The 26,426-nt window shown below is 33.7% G+C and overlaps 1 protein-coding gene across 4 annotated transcripts in view; it reads left to right on the forward strand.

Annotated features, from left to right (window-relative positions):
• LOC143253065 (sugar phosphate exchanger 3-like) overlaps nt 1–26,426 on the forward strand; it is a 59,650-nt gene that overhangs the window by 16,259 nt on the left and 16,965 nt on the right. For 2 of the 4 annotated variants that reach the window (XM_076506247.1, XM_076506251.1), the window contains 6 exons: nt 3,056–3,164; nt 5,329–5,421; nt 6,079–6,162; nt 10,857–11,002; nt 21,044–21,140; nt 22,123–22,207. In XM_076506247.1, the coding sequence (XP_076362362.1) occupies nt 3,056–3,164; nt 5,329–5,421; nt 6,079–6,162; nt 10,857–11,002; nt 21,044–21,140; nt 22,123–22,207 (614 nt within the window). The remainder of the gene's footprint in view (nt 1–3,055; nt 3,165–5,328; nt 5,422–6,078; nt 6,163–10,856; nt 11,003–21,043; nt 21,141–22,122; nt 22,208–26,426) is intronic. The other 2 variants (XM_076506248.1, XM_076506252.1) reach the window with 1 other exon arrangement.

A 26,426-nucleotide genomic window follows, 5' to 3' on the forward strand; every position in this document is an offset into this window, starting at 1 on the left:
TTGTTATTTATACTTTTTTCCACTATTTATGCTAGTCTGTGAGTTGCTTTTTCTATACAACTAGTCAAACCTAATTGGTAATTAGATTTGAGTTAACAAAAAACAAATGTGGTTCTCTATTTCTTCTCGTGTTCTTCAGGATAGGATTTACTTTTATGTCTTTTGTTTTCTTAGTTCTTTGAATGGATATAAATATAATATTTACGTGTCTTTTCTCTTCTAAATTCTTTTAATGGTTTTGTTCTTTGGATGTTGCTTATTATTTTAAGTTTTAAATCCAATTTTATATTGTAACAGGTTCATTATTTTAATATTATTTGTAGACTCTACAGATTTCTGGGTTTTGTTGTACTTTGGTAATGAGTGCTTTCTTTCTGTATTTTTCATTTGTATCTTTTAGACTACAGTTCTGTTGGTTCTCTATGAGGGTTTCTGCCTTCAGTTCTGTCCCTCCAACTCATTTTCCATATCTTTTACTCTCCTCTTTAGGATCATACCTCTTCCAGTCAACTTGCCTGGTCTGTTCAAGACCTCTTGCTGATAGGGCTGCTGACTGGGTGGTGCCCACTCAATTGGGGTTTTATTCCCATCTTAACTGTTGTTCCTTGAAATATGGGAGTTTGGAGACCCATCATAAGCCTGTTGTGGCTAAACTCATATCTGGAACCATATTGCTTCACCATAGAATCCTACCCTTCACTTCAGGGGCAGGTGAAGGGTTCCCAGGGACTGTGGATGACCAATTCATTGTAATATATGACTGTCTTCATATATCAACTGCCCCAGTGCCGTAATGTTAAATAACTCGACACCAGGACTGGAAAGGCCAATTTCAGGTGACTGACGCTGCCGTTTGAACTACCTGTTAGTCATCCTGGCAAGTTATTATTAAACTTTTGCTACACGTCTTTTAAAACTTTTATTACTTTTTGAAAATGGCCATAATGTCAAATAGCTTGGAACTAGAACTGGAAAGGCCAACTTCAGGTGACTGATGATGGTTTTTGTACTTACCTGTTAGTCTTCCTGGTGGGTTATGATAATTACAATTATGCTACAGAAAGTCCTTTACAACTTGTATTACTGTAGTTTTTCTCTTAATGCTGTACACTAGATGTAAACATTGGTTTTATGATATTTTTGTTTTTCTTAAACTTTGTTTTGTTTTACCTCAATTTTGTTTTATGAATTTTACTAAATTTACTTTAATTTTACCTTTTTACCAGATGTTTGGCACAGATAGCCTAGCTACTTTGTGCCATAAAACACTAAATCAACCATCCAATTCCAAGTCTTACAGACTTGTACAGGATCTTTCCATCAAATGTCTTCTGCCCTGTTTCACAGCACTTGGCATAATCCAACATATTCCAAGGTGCTTCTTCTAGATCATACTTAGGGGATTATACTTAGTCATAATATTTCATACCCAAGGTTTTTCTCTTTGGTGTATTTTGCCTGGGTGGACCACTCTTGTGGACAGTTATGCAAGGTGTTTCCACTGGGTGTTTTTGCCTGGATTGATTACATTTGTTTTAATTTGTCTCATATTCCAAGGCACTTCCCCTAAATGTTTTACGTCCAGGCTGAACACTTGACTTTTTCATATACACTTCATTGTCTATCAACCCTAGATATGTTGACAATGTAATATATTTCAATGTTGCTATATTTGGTACTATGGTTTGCTACATAAGTGTTATCAGTATGCCATGTTGCTTGACAACAAACTGGCAATGACATTCCTCCTGATCACACTACTACCTATGTGTGTGTATATATATGTGTGTGTGTGTGTGTGTATTTTCATTTTTTTCTCATAACACTCCTAAATATTGAAGGTGCTTCTCATAGAGGTTTTTACCTGGAGAAACTTGTTGATCATAATATCTTATGCAAGGCATTTCTGCTGAATATTTTGCCTGAAATGACTACATTTGTCATAATCTAATGTAACATGAGAACTTACTCTTGACACTTCCACACTGGATTTTTCAAGATATTATTTCATGATGCTTCAGGTCATGTTCTGCAACACTTCTCTACAGATTTGGTGTTGTACGTCTCTTTCCTGAATGCAGATAGGTGTCAGCCTATTACATTCTGCCCTCTTTGTGTTACTGTGTTTTTACTTGGTGAAGAGCATGTCTGTTCCAGATGTAGTGCTATACCCTAAATGTGTACCTTCTATTCATACTCTTGCACACTTGTTCGTTTGGTGAAGTAACTTCTGCTTGATTTTGTTTTGTTGCACCTTCACTATCCCTCTATCTTTGCAATGTGGGATTCTAGCTTTGGAAGTTTCAGAAGTTAATATTTTCTTATACTGAAATTGCATTTCCAAGACGTAAATACCTTCTCTCACCCCAAAGCTATCTTGATCATGTGTTGCTCTCCTATTGGTGTTGATTACATCATAGGATGATGTAATACATGTATAAAGGTAGGAGTTTGAGGCTTGTACCAAGTACAGGATATTCTGTGGCAGTTACAAAAGAGGTCCTTACTAGTGCAAGGTAGTATCTAACTGAAATATATTTTCAGTTAAGGAAGATATTAACTTTTACATGAAACTGCTGACATTTGACAGTTAGGTTAATTCTGTTGTTAAAGTAATATACTTTTGATCTTTAACTAGCAGAAGGATTGTTATTGTGAGGTTATATTATGATACTTTGAACTTTTATAATTTATTTTAAAACTTTTCACTGTTTCTGAGTGTAACTGTGTGATAGTGTATTTTGTTTTGACAAAATACCTAATAAGAGCATTAAATGATATTTGATATGCAGACCAAATGGTACGCTCAATTTATGGTCAGTAACAACAGCTGCTGAATGTATTGTGTGAAAAGCATTAAAAATTGATAATAGTGTTCTTCAAACATATTTCAGTAATGACTAGGACTTGAACATGTCTCAGTATGTCTTAATGTAGACCACCTAGATATCTTAGGTCTCACATGTATATGTCAATCTATCACTATTTATGCATGAATAGGCTTATATATTTTTTAAAAAAATATATTGTTAATAAACCGTTATTTTACCAACAGCTATGCCCTTTTTCATGCCACAAGAAAAACCTTTAGCAATTCAAAAACTACAATGGAATCAGAATGGACCCCTTTTAATACAAGTTTTCCTGAGATATATGATTATGAAGTAAGTATTTAGTTATGCAGTACATTTTTCATGCATAGGATATTGTATTTTGTTATTAAGTTCCAAGATTTAATGTTATGATGGTAAGTATTTCTTGTATAAACAGACATTATGTTTTAAGGATTCTGATATTTCTTTTTGTTTTCATTTTGGAGTACTGTGACCTTGCATGATTGTAGCATAAAACATTTTAAGGGCCTCGTAATATTTCTTATAAACAAAAATAACAAACCCCATTATCTGAGTGCTTTTGAAGAGTAGATTCTTCTTTATCAGCATTCTCAGTTTGCCCTTAAAGAAAAATATCTCCCTTTAAAAAGTCTTCAGTCTTTTGGTATAAATTGATTTTTTGAACCTGGGTGTTTTTTTAAACATCAGGAATAAATATCTCTTGATAGTTTACACATACATCCCTACTGTTATGATCATTTTCAGAAAAATTGTCTTTGACTGGTACCCATTGAAGTGCATGTTCTTTTTGGTCAGTAGTAATCATGTTGTTTCTTGTTGTGATGAAACCCTTCTTGACTCTTGTGAGGTTGTGTATAGATTACTGAATCATGAATGAATAGAAAATACATATTTGTTGTAAGAAAAAGCTGTTTGAATGTTGAATGTAAATAAGCAGATTATTAGTTACACTTTTTATTGTGAAAATTTCTTTATATTAAAAATAATCTAGATTGTCAATATCTAGGTTTCCAAAAGTTGTGTGTGTGTGTTTGCAAAAAAATAGGTAAATTTTACCTATTTATTTGTGTTAAAATATTGTAAGTATACTAAACTAATAATTAACTGCTAAATATAAGGCTTTGAAGAATTTAATAATTTTTTTTTGTTAATTTGTTATTCTTAATTCCTGTACAGTAATATTATGTCAAAATACCCAATACACCCATCTAACACTCACAGATACTGAAAGAGAGATTCTGTTTTTTCTTACCAAATTTTGTTCGTTGAGATCAAGTTATGCCACTTATTTGATGTGACAGTTTAGTTAAAATGTAACAATTGGTTAAAGTTACTGCTGGATAAGATAAGCCTACAGTTTATGATTTCCTGAAGAAATATAACATTATAGATGCAATAGGCAACATCACTTAAGTCGTGGAATGAAGTGCAGGAGTCATCTATGAATGGTGTGCGAAAAACATATGGCCATAATGTATTAATGACTTGACATAGTTCCTCCAAACAGAAAGTGCTGGGAAAGTTCACTAAGACATTATGGAATTTGCAGGACAGGCATACAGACTGGTTTTTGAAGATATTGTTGAAGGTGATATGATTGATTTATTAAAGTCCCATGGAGAAGATAGGTTGAATGAAGATATGTTAATGTTGGAACAAGATTGTGCTGCAGATGAGAAGGATGTTATTGAAATCACACCCATGCAGCTTCAATTGACTACCAACCACTTATCCCAGTATTTTGCCCTCTCTATGTAAAATTTATCATTTTTGTGTGCCTACTATTATTGTTGGTAAATAAAACTATGAAACTATGCCAGTTACCTTTAATATGTGTTTTGCAATGTTTTCTTATTGATGTGTCTTTTTGTTATTTCTGTGGATCAAAAATTTTCTGTTAGAAAGCATCTACATCTATAACATGGGAGTCAATGGGAAAATAAGGTTTGAGTTATGAAGTTTTGTGCTGAGGAAGCTTTTTCACAAATACATTTCTTCTGTAATGCAGAGATCAAAGGTATATATATTAGAACAGAAATGCTGCCCACTGGGTAAGGGCCTCAGAAAGTTACATAGTTACTCAAGTGGGTCATGGACTGGGAAAGCTTGGGAATTCCTCTATGTATATATTTATAATTTCTGATCCTTGTAAAAGAATATATTACAGGAGATGAAAATTGCAAAATATTTACTTTTCCTTGACTGAAAATTATTCCATCATTTATTTATTTATGTCTTCATATATTTATCATTAATTTGTAATTTTTGGCTTACATTTTTTTTAGAGCTATAATTTAAAAATAATCCTTTAAAGTGAATAATGATTCTCTCTACATTTTCATCACCTTTTGAAAACTAGTTTTATCTTAAATTTAGATACTGTTAATTTAAATGATGTTTTATATGAAAGTATAATCACTAAAGATTGTGGAAATACTTTTCAGAAATTTTAATATTATTTTTGCTCATACAGGAGTGGAACAAGCGTCACATGTTTGATGATAGCTATGATGCTTCTCTCTTTCTAGGAACTTTGGACACTGTCTTCATGGTTTCTTACTCTGTGGTAATTACATTGCAATTTACTATAAATATGACACACTACAAAAACAAACATACTGTAATTAGAAAATTAAAAACAAAATTATTTTCACACACATTTCAACCAAAACATGCTCACACTTTCCAGTAAAGTTTGAATGCACAAAGTGAATTGTTTGTTGATAAAGTGAATAAGATGTCAGAAAATAAGATAAATGGTCATTTAATGCAGCCAAAGTTTTGTTTTTATTGCTTCTTGAACATGCTTAAGCAAGAAATGTGTAAAAGAATAATTTATTTTCATTATTTAATTTAAAATGCCCTTCTGTGGCAAAGTAATATATCTACAAATTTAAAATGCTAGAAACCAGTTTTGATATCTGTGTTGGGCAGAGCACAGGTAGCCCACTGTGTAGCTTTGTGTTTAATTACAAAAATCAACAACAAAATTTCATTTAACTTGAATAAGAGACCTAAGTTGTTACATATAGCTCTGGAGGTTCAAACATAGTATACATACAAGCATGTTTAAGGAATGTGGTTTCAAATATATTGTTGCTTGGTTTACATAAATGATTTTTGATAATTTTTATATAACATTTTGATAACTACTATGATATTGGTGTCTGGTTTAAATAACTACCTAAGCACAGTGAGATAAATGATTGTATTTTTTATTCAGGGACTGTTTATCAGTGGTGCAATTGGAGACCGGTTTGACTTAAGAAAGGTTCTAGCCATAGGAATGTGGCTTTCAGCTATAATGGTAATTCAACAAAATTAATAACTTGTTTCTTCTGCAGTGGACCATATATAATTAGTGCACATTATGTCAATTTGAAACTAAGTTATAATTTTTTTAGATGAAATAAGTATAACTTTATGCTTCAAAGAGTTGTAGACCAGCAATATTTCCAGCAATTATTTAGAGGTGCATCTAATGCAAACAAGTTTGCAATACCAGTCTTGACAACAAATATTCAGCAGACTCAAGAAAAAGAAGTATGAAGTACTTACTAGTCTCAACAATAACAAATATGCAGTAACATCATTCAAATAATTATGCAGTATAGATGTATGGCAACACATAATGCAGTGCCCAAATTGACATCAAAAGATATGTCGTCTCATCTTTTAGTATAATAAGTATGAAGTAAAGACATATGGAAACATATATGCAGCATCAGTATTAACATAAATAAATCCACAGTGCCGGATTTTTTGACAAATCTGGTGTACAGACTGAAACAGATATGCAATATTAATCTTGACAGCAGCAAATAAGTGGTTACAGACTTAACATCAGCAAGTAAAACAGTACCAGACTTGGCAACAGCAACTAACAGTTCCAGACTTCACAGTACCAATTAATATAGTAATTATTATTGTCGTGTAGAGTAACATCAAGATGACATAGCTGCTGATGAATTAATCATGTAATTGGTCAATTTCAGTCTAGAAATGCATTCCTGTAATTTTTGACTCTTTGGTTTTAAGTGATATTTCACTTTAGTGTGCCACAAAAGTTGCCATATAACCACTGTATTTATGTTCAAGTTTTATACAATTGGTTGTATTTTTTCTACAAAATCCATTTTGAGCATTGATAGCAGTAGCTACTATGTATTGCTGGACTTGGTACTGACGAGTATATGTCACATGATGAGAGTAGCAAGGATGTATTGCTGGACTTGGTAATGATAAGTGTATGTTACAGGACTTGATAGTAACAAGTATGTAATATTGGTCTTTGTACTGACAAGTACTTGTTATGAGACTTGATAACAGGAAAAATGTTTTCTTGGACTTGGCACTAATAAGTATATGTTACAAGTCTTGATAATACAAAGTATGTATTACTGGACTTGGCACTGACAATTATGTACTACTAGACTTGGCACTGATAAATATATGTTACAAGATAAGAGTTACAAGCATGTGGTACTGGACTTGGCACTGAGAGGTATGTATTACTGGTCTAGGTACAGACAAGTATGTGTTACAAAACGTGATAGCAGGAAGTATGTATTACTGGTCTTGGTACCATCAATATATATATTATGAGACTGGAAATTAGGAAGTATGTTTTACTGGACTGGATACTGACAAATATATAATACAAGATGATAGTAGTTAGTATATATTACTGGACTTGGTTGGCACTGACAAGTATGTGCTACAAAATGTGATCATTGTAAGTATGTATGATTGGACTTGGCACTGTCAAATACATGTTAGAAGTCTTGATAGTAGGAAGTATATATCACTGAACTTATGACTTATGACTGTGTATCACTGATCTTAGTGCCAACAAGTGTGTGTTGTGAGATTTGATAGTAGGAAGTATGTTTCACTATACCTGGCACTGAAAAGTGTGTATTGCAAGACAATAGTAGTAAATATGTATCATGGGACTTGGTAAGGACAAGTATACAGTCATGTGAAAAAGTTAGGACACCCTATGAAAGCCTGTGTATTTTTGTAACATTTTTGGATATATAGATATTTAATCTCAATTTTAACAATACTGAGAGATTATAGGAATATAACTAAACAATTAAAACTGAAGAAAAGACTTTTCAAGATCTTCTGTAAATGTAATTCTACAAAAATGCATATTCTAACTGAGGAAAAAGTTAGGACACCCTACCCCTAATAGCTAGTGTTACTCCCTTTGGCTGAAATAACTGCAGTGAGATGCTTCTTGTAGCCATTTACCAGTCTCTGACATCGGTCTGATGAAAGTTTGCTCCACTCTCAATGCAGAATTTCTTTAACTGTGAGATGTTTGAGGGGTATCTTGCATGTACAGCCCGTTTGAAGTCACTCTACAGCATCTCAATGGGATTAAGATCTGGGCTTTGACTCGGCCATTCCAGAACTCTCCATTTCTTAGTTTTCAGCCAGTCCTTGGTGGATTTACTGGTATGTTTTGGGTCATTGTCGTGTTGCAGGGTCCAGTTCTGCTTCAGCTTTAATTTTCGTACAGATGGTCTCACATAATCCTCAAGCACCCTCTGATACACAGTAGAATTCATGGTGGATTCTATGATTGTGAGCTGTCCAGGTCCTGCTACAGCAAAGCAGTCCCAAACCATGACACTTCCATCTCCATGCTTCACAGTTGGTATGAGGATCTTTTCCTGGAATGCTGTATTTGGTTTATGCCAAACATATCCTCTGTTCTGGTGTCCAATAATTCAATTTTGGACTCATCTATCCAAAGAACATTATTCCAGAAGTCCTGGTCTTTGGCTACATTCTCTCTGGCAAACATCATTCTGGCCTTGATGTTTCACTTAGAGAGCAAAGGTTTCCTCCTTGAACACCTCCCATGCAAGTTTAATAATCAGAAAGAGACTGTAGAGGCATGCACTTTCACATCAGCAGTAGCCAGAGCCTACTGTGTGTCCTGTTATGACATGTTAGGGTGTTTGGAGACCTCTTTTAGCATCTTGTGGTCTGCTCTCGGGGTGAACTTGCTTGGAGGGCCAGACATGCATGTTGGCAGTTGTTTTGAAAGCCCTCCACTTGCTGACTATTTTCCAGACAGTGGAATGGCTGATTTCAAAATCTTTTGGGATCTTTTTAAATCCCTTACCAGACTCATAAGCTGCTACAATTTTCTTTCTGAAGGCATCGGACAGCTCTTTTGCTCTCACCATGGTGCTCACTCTCACTTCAACAGTCAGGAGCACACAAAACTAAATGTCTGAGGTTTAAATTGGGCAAGCCTCATTCAAAATGCTGAGTAACAATCTTTTAATCATGTGCACCTGGTGTGATACACCTGTGTGTGAGTTGAGCCATTTTAAGTGGGAATAAATGTGGGGGTGACCTAACTTTTTCCTCAGTTAGAATATGCATTTTTGCAGAATTACTTTTACAGAAGATCTTGAAAAGTATTTTCTTCAGTTTTAATTGTTTAATTATATTCCTATAATCTCTCAGTATTGTTAAAATTGAAATTAAATATCTATATATCCAAAAATGTTACAAAAATACACAGGCTTTCATAGGGTGTCCTAACTTTTTCACATGATTGTATATTACAGGATTTGATAGAAGCATGTATCACTGGACTTGTCACTCACAAGTGTGTGTCATAATTGAGAGTAGGAAGTATGTGTTACTAGATTTAGCACTGAAAACTATATGTTATAAAACTTTATATTAGGTTGTATGAATTATTGGATCTCATCCTGAAAAATATATATTAGAAGGCTATATATAATTGCAAGTATATTGAACTGAACTTGGCACTGACAGGTATTTGTCACAAGACTTGATAGTAATAAATATCAGGAAGTTGGCATATGTGGAAATAGCTTTGATTTTTCATGGAAATGTTTTTTTGTTTTAAATATCTCCTCAATTAGTCATCAGAACTTTAGAATATTGTACAGTTTTTTTTTCTTTCATAACAATGTCTAAGTAATGACTGAATCACAAGTTCTGGGATGTCTGTAAACATAATTGTAAAAGTGTTGTGTTTCTTCTTTTTGATCACAAGATAACTTGAAGACCAAAATAAAGGTTTCAGCCAAGTTCACTGAAGTGACATAATTTCAAATTTAGTATCTGCTTTTGTTGATATTATTAACTTGTAGTAATAAAAAACAATTATGATTCTGGATATACAATGAATATTACATTTGGAAACTCATTGTATATAGAACTTGGTTAAAAATTCAACCTTTTTATGTCTATTGAAACATTACATTAAAGAAAAAGAAGCAAAGACAAAAGATTTTCAAGAAAATGAAGTAAATGTAGGGATTGCTTATATCAGTTCTTCAAAATGCATGTAAACAAAATAACTGTGTACCTGTAATATTGTGTAGGGATGATGCATGTGCCTTCCCTACCCTCTTGTTTGTGTTCTTTTGAAGGATTGATGTTGGTCATCTCCACATTTACTTCCTTTTTTGAAAAGTTTTTTCTTTATTTATGTATTACTGGATTTAGCAATAACCAAGTGTGTATATATGTTCCAAGATCCAGTTGTATCAAATATTTATTACTGCACTTGTCCTTGGAAAGCATAAATTACTAAATTAGTGTTTGAAATATGTATCACCAGATTTAGAAATTGCAAATATCAAACTGAACAAGAGTAGCAGGAAGTACAAACTACTATATACTAAACAAACTGCACAGTAGTAAAATTTTTTAAATATTTTCCCACCTTATTGTAATAAATAATTCATGATGAAATAAAACAGAGGATTAATAATGTTTGCAAACAGTTTCTGTATACTAGGCTCACTAAAAAGCTACATCTAAAGCCATAAAAGCACTGCTTGCAAAATTATCTTGATTGTTGAACACACTAAAACATATTCTGATAATATTTGTGTGTGGATATATATATGTATGCTTGTCTGTAATGTAAAGGCATCTCTGTGTATGTATATATATATATTTATGACCTAACCTTTTTCTTTTAATGTATATCAGACCTTTCTTTTTGGAACATTGAGTGGCTGGTTAACAATCTATAACTACTATTGGTATGTGGCATTCTGGTTGTTGGGAGGCTTAGCACAATCCTCAGGTTGGCCATGTGTCTTAGCCATTATTGGTAATTGGTTTGGTAAGTCAAGGTAAGAATATGGCTTTATATATTGTGTTTTTCAAAAAAACTTATAATAAAGTTATTCTTTTACATATGTATTAATAATAGTAATGGTTTAGCTGGTTCTAATAATGAAATGAAATTCAAGCCAAAATTATTTCTAATCTAAAAATATTGTTAACTCTTACAGAATTGGCTTGTGAGTGCATTAAAATTGAATTATATTTAAAACTATTTTTTTGATTAGTAAATTCAAATTATGCAGTTTGCAATGCTTATCTTTAGTGATCCAACCTAAGTATATAAAACTTATATGAAAGTTTTTCACCCTTACATATAATGATTATTTGTTAACTGCTAATTCAAATTTTGAATAGCTCTAATATTTCCTTTCAGGAAGTTATTAAATATAGTAGGGATTAAAAGAGGGAAATCACTTGAGAATTTTAGCTATCTTATTCATGGTGAGATGGAGACATTTTTGATTTGATGGTGTTTCTCCATAAAGCTCTCGTTTTGCAGTTGTTGGCAATCCTGGATATTCTTTAGATAATTTTGATTCTCTTTTTCATGTGCATTTTTTTTAATTCTGTAGGCTTCTCTGTTCACTTGTTGAACATTGTTAAGTTTAAGGACTTATGGTAATGAAATCTGGAGTGTGATTACCTGCAGTGGACATAACTGGTAGCCCTTTGTTATTTTGCTCAAACAAAATAAACCTACCTGACTAAACTTTTGTTTCAAATTGCAGTTATTCGGAGTCTTTAGAAGAAGTAAAAAAGGATGCCACTTTGGGATAAACTGCCTTTGATTAGTTTACTTCAATTGGTCCATCAATATTGTTATGTTTTGGATCTTTCTCCAGTTGCTTTTTAGCCTGTATCTTGCTTGATGGTTGTAAGCTCTGAGAGAGAGAGAATATATAAAATATATAAGTTTCTCTCTACCCATGGACATTGCGGTTCAAACAGGGAGGTTTACTGCTCAGTTACTTGACTGGATTGCTATGTCTTATCTGCCATGGTTGTTGGAACTCTAGGACTGAGCCTTTCACTGCCAGGTGGAAGTATATTCCAACTCTCAAATAATACCTCTGCTTCTTAAAATTAAGGGTTTATGGTGGAGTTTGGAGTTAACTGGTATAGGTGAATGTTCCATGGTGAGATAGCAATAAGTCTATGGATTACAACCCTAAAACCCAACATTTTGTTTTTCAAACAATAAACTTTGTTGGAAGACTCGGGATCAAAAACTTTCTTGATGACGATCTGGAACCATTGTTAACATGCACATTGGTTTTGTTCATGGCTTCTACATTCATCACAGTTGTCAAGGACATCTCAACTTTCATTGGCTCTGTCGTGGGTCATAGTTCTTTCCTTATTTGAGGTCCAGACTATCAACATTAGTTTCTTTCTACATTAGTACCCAGAATAGATTCTGTCTGTATTCAAAAGTTCTACTGCTTTGTCAGAATGCCACCCATAGTGTTAGTAGGTATTGTATGCCTTCAGGATCTGTGAAGGCTTGGCTCCAAGAATTTCTGGAAGTATGGTAACCTTGACCACCATTATCCACCCAGTATGTGGGGTTTCTATCTTCTGCATATCCTCAGATTTCAGAACTTAGTTCTATAGTTGTCACAGTTTGGTTGATCTGAGGACAGAGTGAGAGAGTTGTGCTTATTCTTCTGGAGTTTTATTTCTATTGATTGTTTGGCTTAAGAGGACAGGAGATTGGTATCCAGTCATTAATTTTTCTTGTCTATATCGGTGCTTAGATTATCCAAGGTTCACAAGTGACTCTTTCCTCAATCGGAGTTGGCATTTATTTATACTAGAATTGTGGATGTCCAAGTTCAGTGTAGTCAGCTGCTATCTATACATTACTATAGTTGTAATATCCCACCACTATTGGTGTTTTTTGAGCACTAGGATCAGGTACTGCAGTTCAAGTTTTAACTTTCAGACTAGCATTGACACCATGCAGGTTCTGTTGAATTGTAGGAGCTTTTTCTTGTCATGTCCATTCCCTAACACTGTGTGCATGCTATTCAGTAGTCTACTGGATACTGCTGGCACCATCTTATCAATTGTCAAAATGTCACACTTGGATTCTACATTCAGAAACAATCAAGGCAGGCTTCATTCTTAGAGCTGATACATCTATCCTTGTTACATTTCAGTATGTCATAAGTCTGGATTGTTTTTTTCTTCTTAAAAGGCACTACCTCCTTTCACACAAAGCTATCTTGACCTTGACTTGGTCCCTAAGCATTGCTAAAAGTTTTCATGGTGGTTTACTAATCTTTTATACCCCTTCATTGTAGCACCACAGCAGCAACATGTACTAACCATGTGACTACCCTCCACCAATCATACCGTGCCACCTGTACTCTCACAGGTGGCTTCCTCTACCTTTGCAGAGCAATTCTCATTTTCTCAGTTGGCATTCTAATATCTAGACATGTTTTAACTTGTTCCCCACGTGATTACAAGATTTTGATTTGTTTGATCACAAGTTTATATCACTTTGAACTTCAAGTTTGGACTTTTTGTGTTTGATTTTCACTGTTTCTACTCATTTTAGAAATATATTTGTTCTGAATTCTACTTTGTTCATACAAGTTTGAGATTTGATTAGACAGATGCTGATATTCCTGTCATAAGTAGTATACTAGTCTTCAAGTCTCTGCACTGATGATGTCTGCTGGGGAAACATAGACATTAGTTTGCAGGAAGTTTGTCTTATGTTTAGCCAAAAAGTTTTCATTGAGCATTGTGATTTTTTAAAGAGATTGATAACTACTGTGTGGCACTTTCCACCTGTTACCATGCCTCCACATGATCTACTGGATTAGATAGTGATATTTTCTCTGGATCTGTGTTAAGGTTAAATATTTAGTATATGTTTCTTACTCCCTGCTGGTATACCCATGTTCAATGACTTTATGTGAACTTGTGTGGTGAGACCTAATTTCTGCACCCAGATCATTTGGGTCATTCGTGTATTCTCTGTTCAGTATTGGATAAGTTAGATTTTTATACTTCATTTACCACTGAGGTTAATTAAGTTTAAACTTGTGTTTGGAGTTTGATTTTTTTTTTGTTTTGTTTTTATTAGTCCTGTCTTATTGGGAATTGGATTAGACTTGAACTTTGTTATTGTTTACTGGGTACATTTTTATTCTAATATTCTGGAGGGTCAGTTTTATTTTCTTGTCCTTTGGCTTATAGATACTTTAGATGGACTTACATGTTTGATATTTGAGGGTGATTTATCTTTTAAATTACTTTAGTGGTTTTGTACTTTGAGTATTTCTTATTCTTTTCTGTTGTCTGTTGGATTTCCTACTTTTTACACATTTGATATTTTTCTTTGCTTAGAAGACTTTACATATTTTTACATTTTGTTAATAATGAGTACTTTCTCCCAGTTTGTTTAGTTCATGTGTCTCTGGCTATACTTCACAACAATTCTGTTTTGCTTCACTTTTATTCATTTCCCAGATCTTCTTTCCTCCAATGTACTTCATCCATTAATCTTGCCAAGTCTGTTTGAGACCTACTACACAATGAAGCTATCAAACGTGTGATGCCCACTCAAATGAGATTTTACTCTTGTCTGTTTGTTGTCTTTAAATTACTTGGGAGATTGGAGTCCCATCGTAGCTCTTTCTCAGCTATATTCTTATCTGGAGACATATTGCTTCGCTCTGCAGTCCTATCTCTTACTTATGTATTCTTACAAATTATCTCTTAGGGTTTTTACCCCAATGTCACTACATTTTTCTTCAGTTTGTCTATAAGGATTTTGGGCACTGCCATTTAGTTTTTCTTCAGCTCTGTATGTGTTTTGTTGAGTTCTATGATCTTTTGCATGTTATCTTCATTTGTTGGCTCATTCGACTCTCTCTTACACAGATGACTGGCTTCTGCTTGCCTCTTCCCTGCTTACTTCTTTGAGTAGATACTAGAATGGGGTTTCTAATCAAATTTGAGAAGTCCTTTACTACCCCTATGCAGAATCTTATTCATTTGGGAGTTCAGTTTACTTCCCATCTCAGTTTAACCCAGCCTTCTTCACTTTGATTCTGTGATATGGATCAGGCAGTCAAGAAAAACCTACCTTCTCCTCTTTTTGCATGAGAGTTTTTCTCTCTTTTGTGGTTGTGGGAAGTCTTGGAAGCTCTCAATCCCTTAGGTTAGGTGCACTTATATTCTTTCATTGGATGCTTCTCATCCAGTGATACTTTCTCCAAGATCACTTGGACCATCCCATCTTTCTTTTCACCTTGCTGCCCATTTTTTGGTGGCTTTACCACCAAAGTTGGGGTTCTCCTTTCTTCATCTCACATTGTTTCATCTGTTTACAGATGCTTCCTTGGTGGGCTTAGGCACTTTCCTCAATTGTTCAAAAAAGTTTGGGTCAGTCATTGGTCAAGGAAACCTTTTGCAATTCATTGGGTTGTGTACCACTTCCTCCTGCTTATGTGTGAGTGAGTTGTTATTGCTCATTTTGACAATTCCAGTGTTGTCATAATATCAAACAAGGAGGAACAAAGTCCAGATCTCTGTTTTTTCAGACTCTGGATTTCCTGTACTAGACCATCAATCATGACATGACTGTTCTGGCATGTCATGTTTCTGGAGTTATGAATCTAGCAGCTGATTGCTTATTGTCCCAACTAGGTTCTGCCAATAGAATAGTTCCTTCTTCCTCAAGTCTCTGTGGATGTGTCCTGTAACTGATAACTCTCCATTTATATGCATATCCCACTGTTACATATTACAGTTTATCCTAGATGAACCTCCAATTTATTATGGTACGTATTACAATTTCAAACAGCCTGAAACTGAGTTAAATTGTAATTTGGATTTAGAAGTTAATCGAATATTGGTATGTGTCAAAATTATGACATTTGCCAACAAGATTGATACACACAGTTTTCTTTTTTTAACAAAAATATATTTCAATATACAAACAATAATACAATTTATAATAACAGTTATTACAAATCATGATTTATATGGAAAGGTTTTACAAGCTTACAAACAATACTGAGTCTTTTATCTGGAATGGAACTGAATGCTTAATTGATGGTTCATGATGAGCAAATTAATTTTTGTTAATGTGAGCTTTTTCCACTAAAGTTATATGATGTCTTCATATAAATACTAATGTCCAAAGTTAATTCACTGAAGTTAAATGATTTGTAACGTTTGAAATATATAAACATTCCTGGGCAAGTTTCTGTACTTTTCTGCCTTAACTCTGGTATTTGACCTTCATATACTATCTACTGTTTTTCTTTATCTATACCATTTGCTCTTTCTTCTTGTCTTTGTACCAGTGGCTTTGATCTAACTTTAAATTTTGGACTTTTGACCATGGCTTCTGACCATCCCATCCTTCTGTCCCTGTTCTTCATCTAGTTGTTTGTTTAGGTTTTGTATGTTTTATCTGTTGCTCTTTTTTTGGGCCACCCTGTTGAACATGCTTCTTTCTCTCACTTTCAAAATTCCTTTTCTCCCCTAGTTATTTTCCTCTTTTTCCATTAATCTTGTTCAGTCTCCGTGTTCCTTTGTTCTGGTGCTTTGAGATTCCAATGTTGTTCCTCATGCCTAACTAGATTTTCCTTTTGCACCCTTTGCATTGTGTTTCTTTTACTATTTTCCCGTAAGTCCTATTTCTTCCCTCTCCTGACATGCAGTCATTGTTGCTCCAGTGTTTATGTCATTAATGTTTCCTGTACTCTTCACCAAACCTTGTATGTTATCCACAATCTAGATTCTGCCTTCATTCCCAGACTACTGGCTGCCTGAGAGATTGTTGTTGGGCTTCTTCTTCTGTTTCTTTACTTTTTTTTCCCCACTTGTTCCCCATTTGGGTCCAGATTATCTACTTTATACACTTCATTACCTGATATGTTATATGACTTGTACCTTCTTTAATGATGCTATTACTGCCTTCTTTAATGATGCTCATTTATCTTTTTATTCTTTGAAACTTCTCTGCCTCCCATGATCTTTTCACTTATTATGCTTACTGGTTGGGTTCATCAGTTCCTATGACTGGTGTATTCTGGTATGTCCATGAATCTTCACTGTCTACATTACATTTTTTCACGCAGATTTGTTACATAACTAGGTATTTAATTGCTAACAACCTCAATTTTTTGGAGAAGATCAATCAGACTGGCATATTGACAACTCTAAATACTTCTGTCACTCTCTATATGCATAACTTAGTTGTGTTTTACGTGAGCAGATCTCCTCCTCGTGCATCATTTCTACACCAGTCTGTTCGCCTTTCTCTGGGGTAAGTTGTTATATTATTTATGTTTACATTAATTCATTCATGTACATCTTATTTGAGGTTTCTGAATTAGGGTATGCTGCATATTTGTCTTGGCATTAAATATATGTTTACATAATGCTACTGTGGCAATGGGATATTTCTGTTAAACCAGTGGCTGATTTTCTGGTAGTGTGTATTCCATTAATGTTTCCCACACTCTTTACCAGTCCTTGTATGTAATCCACTATTCAGATTGTGTCTTCCTTCCCAGAGCATTGTCTGCCCGAGAGGGTTATTGAGCTTCTTCTTGACTTTCTTTAATTTCTTTTCCTCCCACCTGTTCCTTATTTTTCTATATAATTTTTTATCACTGGACTGTCACCTATGGACTTCATGAGTAAACCAGATGGGCAAATAAAATTGGGGTATCTTTCTGCTTTTCAAAGTAGAAAATCACAGACATCCTTTGTACTATCTCCACTGTGTTGTTCCTCCAGACTCCTTAACATGTATTCACCTCCTTTTCTTCAAGTGATGCATGGGAGTCCTTGCCATTTTCAGTTTTCAGTTGTTAGAGTGGTGGCACTTGTAGGTTTACTCTGGAGTGAGTTTTGTACAATAAAACAAATTTCAGTCATATGTACCCACTCTATGAGAAGAGGACTATTGTCATTATATTTCACATTATACAGTATTATAATATGCTCAGTCCAAGGTGATTCTCATGGATGTGGATAGACTGCACTTATTATATTCAATAAAATAGAAGGTACTTTTCACAGATTTTTTTTTTCTAGGTTTACTGTACTTGTTCACTAAATATTTTTTTTTTAATGTAAGACACTTCCACTGGATATCTTGTGCTCTGATGGACCACATATGACGTACTTAATAATACAAAGTGTTTCTCCTGGATATTTTTGCCTGGACAAACTACACTTGTTAATCAGTAATTAACTTACGTGCAAGATATGACACAACCAATTTTATGTAACATGCTTGCACTGGATGTTGTCATATTGCATCATATTACAAGGTACTTCCCTCAGATGATTTTTGTCTGGGTGGATTGCACTTGTTGATTGCGCGATCTGTTATGTACAACATATGAAACAAAAAATACCATGCAAGACACTTCCACAGGGGGTATTTTACCTGGAAGGACTACACTTGATATAATCTGATATATATTAAGATGATTTCTCCTGATGTTTTGTCCACACTGACCACACTTAGCTATCTTAATACAAATCCAAGATGCTCCCCTGAATGTTTTTTACCTGGGCTGACCACATTTGGCATAATCCAATGTATCGTAAGGCACTTCCTCCAGATGTTTCATGCCTGGGCAGACTTTATTTGGCCTATCTGTAACCATTTATGGTCCTTTAGCTCTAACCAGACATTCTTATATCTAATTCCATGCACCTTCTTCTAATCTGACTATGATTGTATCATGTGCTCATGCTTTTTACATATGTGAATGTTTTATATACTATTTGTTGTATGCAGGCAGAACCTGTATCATATGACATAGTGCCAATCTATTCAGTTCTATTCTTTGTATCTTAGTTTATTAGTGGGTAAAGAGTATACCTGTTTCAGAAGTAATGTTATACTCCAGAGGTATTCCTCCTTTTATAATTGTGAAAAACCATTTATTTGATGTTAGTTATTTTCTACTTGTTTGATTACTTTTGCACCTTCACTGGCTCCTCCACATTTGCAATATGGGATTCTAGCTTTGTGTGAGAGGAGGTGGTACTGATTTGGAAGTTAACATTTTCTGAGACTCAAAATGTATTTTCCAATAGTTACTTACCTTCTTTCAACCACTTCCCACCCTTTTTTTACACTTATTTGCTTAGGTTTCTGGCTTGAAGCTGCCAATTCTCAAAAGTGAGGATTGTGCTGTATTAGTATAAGTATCACAGTATGATTGGTGGAGGGTAGTCCCACGATCGGCATCTGTTGCTGCAATGGCACAAAAATGATAGAGTATAAAAGACTAGTGCACTGTACAAAATGTGTTAGCAATGTTTAGAGGGCAAATCAAGGTCAAAGAGAGGTAAGTCGGAATACATGCCGTGAAACAGGAAGCCTGACTCTTACTTCCCTTTCCTTTACCTACTGTGTGGATGTTTCTTTCTCTCTTGGAGATGTGGGTATCAGTCATATCCCTCATTTCCTTGGGACAAGGACACAAGATCCTTTTAAAGGTTTTATGTAACCAAGGAATAATAAATATTGATTTACTAGATTCCCCAATTTCCTTATTCAGGTTCATTCTTTGATTTTGAGGGGTTGTTAAGTCAGGACAGTGTTAAGATATATGTTCCTCTGCTGCCACCTTATTCAGAGATCCATCCCTTTACATATACCAAGGTCTATGCATGAATGACAAGGCTCACCTGCACAACATTTTACTCTTTCTTGCTCTTCAAATGTGATATCTCTTAGTTTGGGCTTATTAAGGGGAACATCATTAGGTTTCACTCTAAACAATTCCACGGGGGTGTCTTGTGTTTTCCACCAAGAGTCCACAAGGTCCAAGGCTCCTTATTTTCAAACTGTGGATCTCTTTTTCTCAGGACCATTTCTGTCATATCACCCTACAAGTTTGCCATGTCCCACAGTTGATGATTGTAGTAGCAGATTAGTTGTTTTAACCCAAACAGATTCTCCCAACAGAATAAATACTAAAATGCAAGGTTTTTTGTTGGATTGGCTATCATTTTGAAACTGATGGTTGGTGGGTCGGTCATTCATTGGAATCCTCAACTACAAGCAACTTGGTTTCCAGTATCTCACCTTTGAGCTTTGCTAGTGGATGCTTTTTGTCAGTATACGATGGCATTACAACTCTATGACTTCCCTCCCAATCATATGTTACCCATTGTACTAAGTATGATTTGTTCCAACCCATTTTCATGTTCTTTTGATAGTTTTCTTAACTACTTCTACTATATTATGCAGAGGAATAAGTATTTTCATTTCTATGCTTGTCTCTCTACCTTTTAGGGTCCCTTACCTTGTCTTCATAGCATCTCACACTGTGGCAGGTGTTACCCATGCAGGTTTACTTTTATCAAACCAATTCTGCACTAACAACTACTAATTCAGTATATTTTATCAAGGTTGCAACAGATATTGTAGAAATTAGGTGTCTGATAAGACCTCCTAGAGGCTGACAGGGTGGTATTAGTGTACTGTGCTGAACTATCACCCATAGTTCTAGTATTATTTTAAAATTATATTGACTATGTCTTTTTGTTGTCCGTAGGTGATTATTGGACATTGCACATGAGTGTAGAAGTTGATGTTCAGATTTATTGTTTGTATTATGTGAAAGTCAACATCAGGTGATATTAAAAAAGAGTCATATTTGAGTTTGATTTCAAATAGTTCTTGTTTACCATCATACCATTGTCTCTCTTTTAAGTTCAATATGATTTTGCTAAAGAAAATAGAAGCATTGAAAATTTCCAAGTTCCAACTTTAGTATTATAAATTTTCTCTTGTTTGTAAGAGTTATATATAAAGTTATCAAGTGTGTTAATATGTTTTTACACCTTTTGTACTAATATTTTATACCTTCCTTTGCCATAAGGATTCTGAAGACAAACTGTATTTTTACTACTAATCAGTTTTTCAATACTTTATGAGTTGTTACTTTTTATTAGAGTTGCTGGTTGTTTAGTATTAAAAAAAATTATGCCATACTTTTAAGAATGTCTTTTTGCATAAACAATTTGTTTATCCCATCTAGTCGTGGACTGATAACTGGTTTGTGGGGAGCTTCTCCATCTGTAGGAAATATAATAGGTGCCTATACTGTAGCTTCAGTTCTTCATTTTGGTTATGAAGTAAGTCTTTGTTATCTTCAGTCAAAAAAATTAGGTACGAGGGAAAGAGGGGAAAACGGCTCTAAAAGGCACTGGGAAATATTACAGTTGCCTGTTCCTAAATGTTAAAAGTAAGGACTGGTGCTACAACTTGAAACTCTAAATTAATACAATTACAAATCAAGAATTATCAATAAACCATTAACAGTATCAATACAATATGCTAACACCTCAGTGTGATATAGGCTGCAAATATACCATATAACTTCCTTCCCAATATACCATATTGACTTCCCAGTGAACAAAAAACAGTGTCAGTTTGCCTTCAATAACAGATTTGTCTATAGTGCATGAAATTATGGATCAGAATCATGATCTTACTTTGTCCAAAATAAATCTTGTTTTTTGAATTAAGGATAAACATTATTGTTACCATAGACTAATAAAACTTAAATTGAGCTGGTGATATGTTTATTTATATCATTTTTTATAAGTTCAGTTAATTTATTGATAAAAAATGTTAGTATGATTTTATGTATTAATAAGTGGGAAAGCCTTCTTGGTGTAATATTTGTTTATGTATATACACTGTACAGAGTGCCCCAGAAGCCTGAACCCATAGGGAAAAATAGACATTATGTTCTTAAAATTAAACAAACATATTTCTTATGTCAGTTGTGTGTATTTCAGGAAAGAAAATACCCTGATGGAATAGTATACCAATAATTGATATATGTAAGGATGTTAATTGTATGCAATTTGAATAATAAACAAATTAATCATACATTTTGTATTTTTTCCCTGTTGGTCTAGATTTCTGGAACACTTTGGATATGTGTACATACACATATCTCTTTAATTGTGAAAGATTGAAATTGAACAGCTAGAATCTATTGTTCTTACTATTGTCAAAGTTAACCTATTCATCTGTAACAATTTTCTGAAAAGAAATTGGAATTTTACTTTTAGGTTTTCATTTCAAGTTACTTTTCTTTGAATATAGTATGCTTTCTTGGTGCCATCTTTTCTGATGTTTGCTTGTGGGATTGTGGTATTCTTCAGTGTTATTCCTTCTCCTCGGGATGTAGGTAGGTTTCCAAAACACAGTAGTTCTTAAATTTTCAGAGTAGTTGTTTGCATATGATTCCCACAGGTCAGGGAAAGTGGAAATTTCCATAAATTTTATATATAGGGAATTTAATTTTACAGATAAAAATGGAAAACATCAGTGTATTTCATGTGATCCAGTGATGCTTTTATAACACAGATAACAAAGATTTAAATCATCATTAGTGCTGAGAAATTGCCTACATGTTAGTTATGGTGCATTTAGCAGGTCAGTAGAGAATGGTATAATCCAAAACATCTTTAAACGAGAGAAGAAAAATTCATGTGCCTAAAGGCATTACAAAGACAAAAGTAAGATATTAATCAGTGATGTCGAGAAAATTCACTTGTATAAAAAATATATATATGTAAAAACGGCTCATTTGGGTTGAGAAAATTTTTATGTATATTTTTGCGTATATAAAGTAAGATATTCTTTGGTAGATTGTTTAGGCAAAGTATTGATGATGAAACTTTGTAGAATGGACAGCAACTGCCTGTTGTGGAAACAGAAGTGTAGAGGATGACATTTCGAAAGTCTTCTGCCTTTCGTCTTCAGTCAGTGTGTGTGTAAATGTTGTCTGTCTTTTATATGTCCTGGTGGATTGTAGAGAATGTGTTATGATAGGTTGCATTATCACTGTTTCTGATTGGAAGAGAGATTTCCTGTAGATTCAACCAATGGCAGCCACAGGTTACTCACCTCTAATCATTATTTGGCCCCACTGTCATGAAAACTTACCAGCCTTCTTAGAACATCTCTATTCCACAGACAAATGAATCCACTTCACTATGGAAATAGAAGAACAAAACAGTCTTATCATTTCTTAACATACTCATCAGCAAACAAGCAAGACAAATCACCACAACTGCATACAGAAAACCTACTCACTTGAACAGATACCTACACTTCCAGTCCTATCATCCAACCTCAATAAACTGTGGTATAATCCAATGCCTAAACAAGAGAGCAGGAAACATTTGCGATAAGACATCCATTGAAGCAGAATGCCATAAGATCATAGAGAGTTTTAAACAGCATTGTTACATCTCCTCCTTCATCGAAAACTCATTAAAGAAGACCATGACAGAAAGAAAAGATCAGAAAGTTACCATCATTTACCTACCATACCTACAACATTTTAGTGAAAAACACAAATGCACAGCCAAAAATTTCAACACAGAAGTCTGGTGGAAATCCTACAATACCTTAAGGTCCATTCTGGTAAAAAAACAAATAGTGACCTACCAAAGAGAATCTAAAAAACGTCATCTATGAAATTCCATGTTTCTGCAATAACACATACATTGGAGAAATGGGAAGAAAACTTGCAACAAGAATAAAAGAACATAAAGATAGTACAAGACTCATGAGAACATGAAATTCAGCCATTGCAGAGCATGCTACGCCAACTGGACACAGAATAAACTGGGAGAAAACTACAGTCATTGACACAGGCAAATCCTGGAAGACGAGAAAAATCAAAGAATCATTTTATATTAACACTATTAAACCATCACTTAACAGAGATTCCAGATTAGAGGTGAGTTACCTGTGGCTGCCATTGGTTGAATCTACAGGAAATCTCTCCTCCAATCAGAAACAGTGATAATCCAACCAATCATAACACATTCTCCACAATCCACCAGGACATTATAAAAGGCCATCAACACCTACACACACACTGACTTGAAGACGAAAGGTTCATCGTATTTAAACTTTCAAGATGGCACTCAAGTAAGCTGTGATTCTTTCATATGCAGTATATCTTGTTTATATTAAACATACATATATTAGTAATGTTTTGCAATTTCATATATTAATATAGTTAACAGCTCAATGATACAATCATATATCTAAAGAACAGGAAATAACATATTTTGGTCAGGTAAAGATCTTGGAAAAATCAAGGAACTTCATTCTACCCAAACTGTGGGAATACATGGTTGTACTAAATTAATTCTTCATTAGGTTTTTAATATATGCCTGAGTTGTTATTTCTCCTTTCAAAGTTAGTAGGCACAGTAGAATTTAATTAAAATTTTGATGACTAAATTTCAGGTAGGTAGACATATGAATGAGTATTATGATACCTTCATTGAATTAGAAGAAGAAAAAGAACCCAAAATTTCAGAGCTATTGAAAAGTTGACTTTTCCTGTTCAGGAGAATCAAGGGTAATGATTAGTGACTGCAATGTAAGATAATAGGTGCAGATATGGATACTCTAGATCTGTTGACCTAGAGTTTGTTTTTGTTTTTTTTAATTTACTGCATCTTTTATATGACCCTGTGTGCTAACTCTTGCATCAGAAATATATCTTTTGGATGATGTGTACACATACACATTTCGCTACCTTTATGAGGACTTCTTGTATCAAAACATTGTTAATAAGCTTGTATTTGTTTACTAATCAGCTATTTAAGCTACAACCAACTAGCTTCATTTATATAAAGTAAGTAAATAAAACTAAGGTGAAAGTACTAGTATGTATCTTATTGAAAAAAACGCCAATAAAATAAAAGTAGACCCTATCAGGTTTAATCTTACTTTGCTGTTTATTTTTGTTCAGAAAGATTGATATTCTGCAGTAGCTTTAAGTATTTATAAAAATACAGGTTCAGGAAATGTTATGTAGGAAATAACTTGAACATGGGGAGTAAAGAAAAATAAATACATAAGTAAACAAATTGCTTGTTCATAATAATGAAGTGTCCTAATTAAAACAAAACTGGCAAGCATCTTAGTTTTTTCTTGATGACGAGAAATTCACTTGAAACAAAAATGTATCTCAGAATGGCTGGAACGGGTATTATCATTTTTATTGATAAGCTTATCAGTAGAAGTGTTAATACCCATATCAGCCATTCTGAGATACATCTTATTAGTTTATACTTAATCTGGCTTTTGAGGTCAGGGAACCAGAAACATTATGTTATATAGCACTTCCATTTCAGATAAGAATATCCTAGTGCATTATATGATAATCTGCATGTTACCTGCTTTAATGATTATTACAAATTTAAGGAACATCACCCTCAACTTTTACTACCTTGCACAAGTATCTGTGCCACCTTTTTAGATAACAGTATCCCTTTCCAGGGAATGGAGATGACACAAAGCCAAACTGGTCAAACTTTTATGAGTAATCCATTGCCATTTGTAACCTTTACCTAAGCAAATGAATTACTACATATTTTCAGTTTATGACATAATTTACAGTGATGCCATAATAACATGTAGAACACCTTCATAGACATCTTGAAAAATTACTTGAATACACTTCACTACAAATATGTTCTAAACTGGTTAAGAAAGGAGGTGTCAACTGTTTCAACTGTGATAAACCCATTGTTATTTTAGGGTCTTTACAAATCAGAACATTAAAATTAAACTTTTCTGACCATATTGAGGGTTAGCTCTAGGTCATAAGAAATAACAGTAATCTCACTCATGTGATGCACAAAAAACCTTGATGCTAACACAGAGTGAAACTAAAAAATTCCAGCAATAAAATGAACTTAATGCCTTGTAATTGAATAGATAACATTGAAATTTTAAACCAAATAAACTTGCAAAACAAAATATAAACACATTGTGAATTGAAACTTTGCAAATATAAAGTAAAATTAAACTACAAATGAATACAAAATAATACCAGCTATTAGACTCTTAACATCAGTTATGAGCTTATAGGTTTAACATACTGGTATGGAAAGTTTCTTAACTAGTCTAATAAAAATTTGAATTTTACTTATAGGTTACATGTAACAAATGAGCAAAATTGTGTCTGATTTCACAAGTAAATGAAGAATTGTATTAATGTAGTCCACATAAAATTTGTTATAACACAACAACCAAATGTAGTTAACATAATGGTTGTGAATTACAATTACCTCATAAAAAATTGTATTGAGAAAAAACAGAGTAACATCCTTCAAAACTCAGAATTTGTTTAATTGTACAAGTTGAACATATTTCCAAGTCAATAAATGAAAATGATAAAAATCACATAAATTATAATTCTTTTTCTTTCAACATTCAACTTAATTTATCCATTTTCAATTCAAAATCAGAAGCAGACAAAAGTGACATTTAATTCTATCTTTTGTCTCCCATTAGTCACTAACAAAAATTTCTTTTATTCAGTAACGGGAATTGTAAGTTAGGCAGGAATACAAGAGAAAATATTTTTATCA

The sequence above is a fragment of the Tachypleus tridentatus genome, chromosome 6, assembly GCF_004210375.1.
Source record: "Tachypleus tridentatus isolate NWPU-2018 chromosome 6, ASM421037v1, whole genome shotgun sequence".
Lineage (NCBI taxonomy): Eukaryota > Metazoa > Arthropoda > Merostomata > Xiphosura > Limulidae > Tachypleus > Tachypleus tridentatus.